The 8,835-nt window shown below is 47.0% G+C and overlaps 1 protein-coding gene across 1 annotated transcript; it reads right to left on the bottom strand.

The window, feature by feature from the left end:
- Positions 1-211: 211 nt before the first annotated feature.
- POLB (DNA polymerase beta) lies at positions 212-7,697 on the bottom strand. Its single transcript, XM_027901139.1, has 15 exons — positions 7,568-7,697; positions 7,372-7,429; positions 7,235-7,301; positions 6,811-6,885; positions 6,479-6,537; positions 6,151-6,200; positions 5,670-5,721; positions 4,749-4,803; positions 4,589-4,661; positions 4,110-4,180; positions 3,394-3,480; positions 2,893-2,957; positions 2,217-2,356; positions 1,570-1,676; positions 212-295 (listed from the first exon to the last, which is right to left on the bottom strand). The coding sequence occupies exons 1-14, from the start codon at positions 7,626-7,628 to the stop codon at positions 1,582-1,584; spliced, it is 1,008 nt and encodes a 335-aa protein (XP_027756940.1). The 5' UTR covers positions 7,629-7,697; the 3' UTR covers positions 212-295; positions 1,570-1,581.
- Between the last annotated feature and the right edge of the window lie 1,138 nt (positions 7,698-8,835).

Here is an 8,835-nt window from a genome sequence, read left to right as displayed (position 1 = left end):
AGGGCTGTGCGTGCCCAGCCAGGAGCACAGACTGCCCCCCGGCTCACAGCTGCTCCTCCCGCCAGTACCAGGCATCCGCAGGCCAGTGAAGCCCGGAGAAGACCCAGTGAAATGGGGAGTGGGGAGAGAAAAGACAAAAAAGAAGGACACGCTGTATATGTAGTTCAAGGAAAACAAACAAGCAAGCACTCTGAACAAGCCTTTTTTTTTGCACATGGAAGAATTCACAGTGTTACAGAGAGAGACTGCAACGCCAGCGAGTTCTGCCTCGAGGCCCAGGACAAAGTTGGGCTGCCTGTGGAAGAGGATGGAGAATGCATCAGTGTAATGCTGTGTGCTGCCCAGGAGACACCTGTCAACATGGGAAACCTGTGTTACTGCTTCTTGATCTCTTAAAATTATAGCTAATAAATAATAACAAAACCAGATTACACATTCATGATGGAATATTCAATTTGTTTATTCCCACTGATCACTGAAGAAAATACTAAATATACCAGCTATTTATATATTCTTACTATGAGGCATCAGAAGACTTCACATAGTACCAAGTTAACTTCTAGTTACCTTACATACCACTGCATGCATTACTGCTGGGGAACATTCCCAGAAAATAATTAAAACTCCCAATATGAAAACCAGAAGAAAATAAAGACATAACTAAGAGTACCAGCCTTTAATCTCCATTACTAAGACTGATCAACACTCATTGTATAAGAACAAGTAAAAATGTTGTTGCTCTGTAAGCTTAAGTCAGATAAAAATAAGAAATAGTATTATATCCATCTTTGCTTTATGATTCAGGTCAGGTTAAGAAATACAACTAGTAATGCATTCTCGACGAGACCTCCTCTCACATCCAAACCAGCCCTTACCTTTCTCAACAATTAAAGAGGAGGTACAAAACAAGATCTGACAGGTTTGCACATAACAAAGGGCAGACTGAACCTACAGGAATGGTGGAAATGCATCCATTCATCAGACCAAGATGAAGAAAGTGAACAAAATACAGAGCACTGCAATGGACGGGACTACAAGACCCCTGGTAACAAAAGCCAGTCACCTGCAGCAGGAGAATGGTCACATCAGAGTACAGCCCATACTGAAAGGGTTTAGAAGGAAACTGCTCATCACGAGCTTCAAGACGCTTAACACAGAGCTAAGGAGATATAAATAGCAGTTGGAAATGGTATTCTTTAGGAGTATGTCAGGACACAGCTCACTTTCTCATTCTGTGGCTACACGTACAGAAGATACAAAGAGAGCAGCTGGATGCCCCACCCCTGGAAACATTCAAGGTCAGACTGGGCTCTTAAGAAACCTGATTTAGCTGAAGATGTCCCTGCTCACTGCAGGGGGGTTGGACTAGAAGACTAAAGGTCCCTTCCAACCCAAACTATTCCATGACTCTGAAAATGAAATCTTACGGGATTTGATCCTCACTACACGTTCTGTACTAGTGCCACGGACTTGCTTTAAACATCAGTAACACACATTTTTGCAGTAACAACCAAAGTAAGACCATGCACTTCATGTATTCATAAGCTATAAAACATCTCTCCAGACTACCCAGACAAGCAGTTATTCACTCCGGTCCTTTGGCTCCCGGTACTTCCACTGGATGTAGTCAAAGATGTCTTCTTCACTTTCCACTGGCAGGGCCTCTCCAGCAACTCCTGCAAGTAAATTACAGATGCTATTTGAAAGGGGGAAGATTGAGACAAAACTTCTGTAAGTAAAGCAGACTTAAAAAGCCACCCAAACAACCCTCACTGCCCCTCTGGCCTTTTCATACAGTGATTATTCTCGTTAGAGTCAAAGGAAATAAGGTAATGAATTAACTTTGGGCCACGTGGTTGTGCAGTTAAATATATTTATAGTCGTGTGCATGTGTGTATAGTCACCTCCCCTCCAAAACAAACCAACTGAAGGACATGGCATATCCTGTGAAAAGAGTGGGAAACCCCTTATGTGCTGTGCTTGACACAGAAAAAACTATCTTTACACCAGTAAGACTTTAAGAAGATTAGGTAGCCCAAAGAGGTAACTCTGTGCCACAGCACTGCCTGTACATAAGCAGGCTGCCTCTTCTTGCTATAACACCAAAAAGGGCACTGCAAGAACAGTGTTTATCAGAGCTGTTTCCAAAGCACTGCACCCACCCAGAGAAGGGATCACCCAAAGCAAGGGACCAGAAGGAACGCTCTGTCACTGACCAGTGACACCCAAGCGGCGGATCGTGTATTCGTTGATGGTGAAGCCCATCTCCAGAGCGTGAGCTCTCATGTTCTTATTGAATATGTCACTCCCTGTGAAGTACAGCACACCACAGTAATACTGATCTTTGGGGATAAGCCTAGAGGAAAAAGCAGAAGTGCAGACTTAGAACAAATATATAACAGAAAGGTTACAAGCCACTTGGAATTCAGCCCTTCAGACACTGCTGTAGCTCTGCTTTCTGCTTGTGCCCAAACGCCCTGCAATTCCGTGCCTTTGATTTTCCCCAAGCCAGGTGCAAGAATGAAATGAACTGCATATCAAAGAAAGGTTCAGCACATCTAACTGACCCAGAAGTCACTGGTGTTCAGCCACTACCTGGTTATGGTGCTTGCACTCCTGCCAAGAATTAATGTCAAAGCAGGATGATAAAACAGAACGCAATTCTGAACCTGGACAGAACGTCGTGATTTAAAATACAGCATTATTGCCAATAACCTGCTGTACATACTGGCAGTTGTACAGTGGCTTCCTCAGTGAAAAGGAATTAGAAACCCAGTAAATGCCATGTTCTGAACATGGAAGTAGAGATCTGAATGCAGAGATGGATGTCAGTGCCTACTCTGTAGCAGACAGCTAAACTGGGGTTTGGGTGGGGTTTTCTGGCTCTATTACCGGATATCGATTCTTCTGTGGGGATAGGCTGTTCCATCTTCTTTGTCTGGCAGCTGACAGACACCCTGTGAGGAAGCAAGGCAAAAAAAACCTCTAAAAAATCCTAAAAAACCTCTAAACAATCCTCAGTTATCTGGAAAGCAAAGTTAAATTCCAGCTGAACTGAAACAGCTGGATATCAGAGTACAGTAAATCACTAAAAATTGGGGGGGAAAGGAAGTTTTTTCTTGAGAAATCCTCTGCCTCTTTTCAGTTCAAACTGCTTTTTAATCTTCATGCAATATTTAAGGAAAAAAAAAAAAAAAAAAAGGAGACCTTACTGTAAGAGATTCTCTAAGAGTTAACTGCAGGAAGTTTTTATGGGAGACAAGGGGGAGAATTCAAAAATAAAATAAAATCACATCACAGTTCCAGCAGTCCAAACATCTTGGATGTATCCCAGCTTCTGTCAAGAAAGGTAATCCCCCCCACAACATCCCTCACCACCAAAAAAGCCCTTACCATGAATTTGGTGTCACCTTTAGACAGCATATCTGTGACAAAGTGGACTTTTTCCAGTTGTTCTACAACTTGATGCAGAAGTTTTGACTAGGAACAATGACAACACAACAGAAATCAGTTCACAAGTAACGAGAACATCTTACCTATTTACTTGATGGTGGCTCACATAAGTACAGGACATCACCATAAATATGTGTATTATTCTATGTAAAATTTGACCCTGAGGGGAAAAATGTAACAATAATACTGAGAAAAAAACTGGTAAAATTACAGTTGTGCGACATAAAACCAATTTCCTGCTACCCCCAGGTCAGATTACTTTTAGTTGGAAGTGACCAATCTAACTCAGCTTCTAAGCTATGAATCTTTAGAAGCAACACAAGAAACAAACCACTGTCATTAATATTTCTTCAGAGTTAGTCCTAGCAGAGGACAAGGGCAGCAGGACATTTTCCTCTCATCTAAATGACTGTCACAGGTCTGCCTGTAAAAGCACAGGAGTTTGAAGGGGTGGAGGAACGAGTGTGATGGGAAGAGGAGGGCCTGAGAAGTGATTATAACTCCTCAAATTAGACACAGTGATCCAAGAGAGGAGTTTAAAATTACAGTAGTGAGAAGATGCTGCAGTACAAGTCTGAGACTGCGTGTTTTCTGAATTTAAACACACCCTGGTGGAAGTAAAGCCCAGCACTGACTCACAGCAGCTGGAAACACACCTGTTTGGAGGACTGAGATGTGAAGCTTGGATGGGTCAGGAGAACATCCATATCACCACTTGACTCTGCACCTGGGCAAGGGAGAAGCACAGAAAAGCCCCTCTGTGAATGACAAAGCGCACTAACATTGCTGAACATCCATCTAACCTTTTCCTGTAAACACGTTTTTCTCGTAGAAAACAGTCCCTATTCAAAATATTTGTAAAAAATACCCCAGAATTCTTCGCTGTACTCTCTGGCAGTGAAGGACAAATGTTGATCATGAAAAAGCACACAATTCACATTAGAACATACTACTCTTTATGGGGGCAGAAGCAAAGATTCATGTGGCTGCCTCATCACTGAACTGATTAGTCAAGACAATACCAACAGCAGAAGGCCAGGTTCTGGCACAGACTGTCTCTGGAAGAACACCACACACAGAAAAGGGTCTTGCTCATTATCCCAAAATAAACACAACAAGATCACAGAGTACCAACCTCGTCTAAAACTGCCACAGACTGTAGCAATATAGTTTGGGTCCAGCTTCTTTATCTCTTTCAGCACAATTTCCTGTGTAAAAAGGAAAGATGTGTGTTTGAAGGTGTCAGTCATTCACTGGCCATCAGTACCTCACATCCTCAACAAAGACATTCTTACCTGCATTTGCAGCATTTCTTCCCTTGGGATTCTTTTCTCAAAATCTTCAAAATATCTGCATATATAAAAATAAAAATGTCTGAAAGAGTGCCAGAGGCAGCATCTTAAATTTGTAGTCAATTAAATGTGTATCAGAGGAAGGAATACAACTTACATTAATGTCACATCACAGAAAGCTCCCAACTCTCACCAAGGGGAGAGTAAAACCTCAAAACTGCAAGTCTGACAATGCTTAGAAGATGGTTTTATTATTTCCACTGCACATGAAGAGCTGCTATGAGGTGGGAATAGTATATTCACCAATTGGTTAATATTCACCGAGCCTTCTGAAAATATAAAAGGTTCCTGACAAAACTCAGCGCATCAGCTAGCAGGAGGAACAGGTCCCTCGCTCTTGGTCAGAGGTGGCCTGTGTTGGAAAGTGCTAAATGGAAGCTCACAAGCCAAATATGGCTCCTGATGTATTTGCCTCGGGCTGCAAAAATCAGATGGCTACCATGCTTGCCTGACTGTGGGGAAAAAAAGGCCAAATGAAACACCAGCTGGCTTTCTGTGGTTCACCTGCAGCTCCAGGCAAACACAGTCGTGGTCCCTCAGACACACAAAGGTCCTGCCTTGTTCACAGCACAGAACAAATAAACAGTCTGGGCCACTTTTATGCAGATTGTGAAGAAACATCACCACAGCCTTGCTAAAGTGATTCCCCCTGAGCCAAGTGAAGAAGGAATTTGAAATCAACTTCCTTCTAAATGGAGACTAAGCCTCCCAAGCCCAGTGAAACAAAAGCTCTAAATAACTGCTGAAAAGCATGCAGAGCACAGAGAGAACAGAACCCTCCTTGGCCTGTGCCACCTTACATGACATCCTGGTGTCTGGAGGAGTCATTAGACAAGCCAAGCACCTGCACCCAAGGAAGCTTACTTCAGTCCGATTCGCTGGTGGTGGGTCAGCTTGTGCTCGATTTTTCTAAGATCTAGAACAATTAAGAAAAGAAAAACAAACGAGTTAGCTTAGCACTCAAAATATTACGGTAAGTTTTCAGCACTGCAAAAATGATGCAAACAAAGAATACGTGAGGAGAACACCACGAGCTCAAAGGAAGGAGTGTTAAACTGACTATGCAGCAGCTGGCAGGACGGCCACAAATGCACAGAGAGCTTCCCAATAAAGGCTTATCAGGCCACTGAAGAGCCCAAATCCTTGTTATCTTCCACATAACTTGCAAGGACTTTATTTTGGATATGTATATAATGCCTTAAGCCTCTGTACCACAGCACCTTCCACACCTCCCTCACAGCCTCGGGCACATTTGCTATCACAGAACCCTGTGGGAGAGGCAGCACGACAGAAGAACAATGTCACATCACTGGAGTGGGAACTGAGGCTCCAAACCTACACTTACCTTCTAAAGTCTTAATTCCTTCCTCTACAAACTTCCTAGCAGCAGCAGGACTGCAAAGAGACAAGGCAATCTGGTATCAGGAACAGCAAGAATCTTACAGCACTGAACAGGACATCCCAATTCACTGTAACTGTCTGTAATTGATGATTCTCCACCCTTTTGCCTCAGGCACTCGTGACATCAGCAAGTGACATCACAGGGTCTCAGCGTGGGCACTACATCATCACCTCAAACTTAATCTCTTCACTATTTGCGATCATCCAAATTGTCTTCATAAATCTATCACATAAACAGAGGAAGGGAGAAGACAAAACAAAACAATTTTTACCCAATGCCAGTAACTCGTGTCAGGAAATTGATAGAAGCACTTGTATCATCTTGCCGAATCTACAAAAACAAAACAGCACAAGCCAATTCCTCCTTTATCCCTTTTGCAATAAATAAAAAAGCCTTTGAGAAGATAAAACAGGTTAGTCAGACTCTGCTTTGGAGGCTCACCGTAAATTTCTACTTACCATACACCCTACGTTCACCATTCTTAAGACTGACCTCAATCTCTCCAGGGGCAAGAACAGAAACTGTGCAAAGCAAGCAGGCTACTTTGCAAGTTCCAAAGGAAAGCCACTATTGACAAACAGAGCACAAGGGAAAGGAACCCACCTTTTCCAATTTGCGTAGTTTTCCAGTGGATAAGAACTCATCTATCTTCTCAGCAATCTTAGCACCTACTCCATCCTAAATATTCAAGAAGCACTTCAAGTCATTATATTTGGAAAGAAATAGTCCAGAAAGAACTATGGGGCCCCCAAGACCATGACAAAATATGGGACCACAAAGGAGCACAAGAATTCCAGGCTACAACACAAGTCCTATGAGAAGCAGCTGAGGGAGCTGGGGGGGGGCTCAGCCTGGAGAAAAGGAGGCTCAGGGAGCACCTTCCTGCTCTCTGCAACTGCCTGACAGGAGTTAGAGGTTGGGCTCGCTGATCTCAGAGATCTTTTCCATCCCGGTTGAACCCGTGATTCTGTGAAACCCCCACAGCGGCCTCCCCGCCCCGGGTCCCCCCGCCAGCACCAGCCCCTACCAGCTTCTTGGCCTCAGCGCCGCTGCGGATCTTGCTGGGGTACCGGGCGATCACCGAGGCCGCCTTCCTGCGGAAAGTGGGGGTCAGCACCCGGGCCGGGGGGCGCGGGGGCCGCGGCGGGGCCGGGGGGGCCGTACCTGTAGGCGTTGTACTTGTGGATGGCCCGGTTCACGTTGCGCTCGTAGTTGGCCAGTTCTGCGGGAGGAGAGCGGTGACAGCCCGGCCACACACAGACAGACAGACAGACAGACAGACACACCAACCTACCCCCACCCACACACGGAGAGACACACACCAACCCACAGACACACGCACCGGGGGGACGGCACTTACCCATCAGGAAGTCGGTGATGCCCTCGTTGAGGCTCTCCTGGGGGGCTTTCCGCTTGCTCATGGCCGGCACCGGCACCGGGAGCGGCACGGAGCGGGACGGGGACAAGGATGGGGACCGGGACGGGGACGGGATCGGCCCCTCGCGGCTGCGGCCCCGGGAGCTCCGCGGAGCCGCCTCGGGAGGCGCTTCCGGCCGTGTCGTCACATCCGGTCCGGCCCCGGCGGGTCCCGCTGTGGGGGCCACCCGGCAGGACAGGGCGCATGCGCAGTGCGCGGCGGCGGCGGCGGCGGCGAGGGAGGGGCTTCGGTGGCGTTCGCAGAGGCGTTCCCGAGCTGTTCCAGAGCTGTTCCAGAGCTGTTCCAGAGCTGTCCTCAGAGCTGTTCCAGAGCTGTTCCAGAGGTGTTCCAGAGGTGTCCCCAGAGCTGTCCTCAGAGCTGTTCCAGAGCTGTTCTAGAGGTGTCCCCAGAGCTGTTCCAGAGCTGTTCCAGAGCTGTTCCAGAGCTGTCCTCAGAGCTGTTCCCAGAGCTGTTCCAGAGCTGTTCCAGAGGTGTCCCCAGAGCTGTCCTCAGAGCTGTTCCAGAGCTGTCCCCAGAGCTGTTCCAGAGCTGTTCCAGAGCTGTCCTCAGAGCTGTTCCCAGAGCTGTTCCAGAGCTGTCCCCAGAGCTGTCCCCAGAGCTGTTCCAGAGCTGTCCCCAGAGCTGTTCTAGAGGTGTCCCCAGAGCTGTTCCAGAGCTGTCCCCAGAGCTGTTCTAGAGGTGTCCCCAGAGCTGTTCCAGAGCTGTCCCCAGAGCTGTTCCAGAGCTGTTCTAGAGGTGTCCCCAGAGCTGTTCCAGAGCTGTTCCAGAGGTGTTCCAGAGGTGTCCCCAGAGGTGTTCCAGAGCTGTTCCCAGAGGTGTTCCAGAGCTGTTCCCAGAGGTGTTCCCAGAGGTGTTCCAGAGCTGTTCCCAGAGGTGTTCCCAGAGGTGTTCCAGAGGTGTTCCAGAGCTGTTCCCAGAGCTGTTCCAGAGGTGTTCCAGCTCTGTCCCCAGCTCTGTCCCCAGCTCTGTTCCAGCGCTATTCCCAGAGATGTCCCCAGCGCTGTTCCCAGCACCGTTCCCAGCCGTGTCTGCGATCCCTGAGTCCTCTGAACCCCAAACTGCTGTCGGGGAGCTGCCTGTCCCTTTACGGTGCAGTTTTATTTCTATTATTTCACTTGTAGATCATGAAACACTGGCAGCAGAAAGGGGAGGAGAAGGCAAGGAGAGAATGTCAGTTCAAATGATGGAGC

The sequence above is a fragment of the Empidonax traillii genome, unplaced genomic scaffold (genome assembly GCF_003031625.1).
Source record: "Empidonax traillii isolate 1590-97213 ecotype Southwest subspecies unplaced genomic scaffold, ASM303162v1 scaffold763:size302500, whole genome shotgun sequence".
Classification (NCBI taxonomy): domain Eukaryota; kingdom Metazoa; phylum Chordata; class Aves; order Passeriformes; family Tyrannidae; genus Empidonax; species Empidonax traillii.
This window is presented reverse-complemented; position numbering and strand designations above follow the sequence as displayed.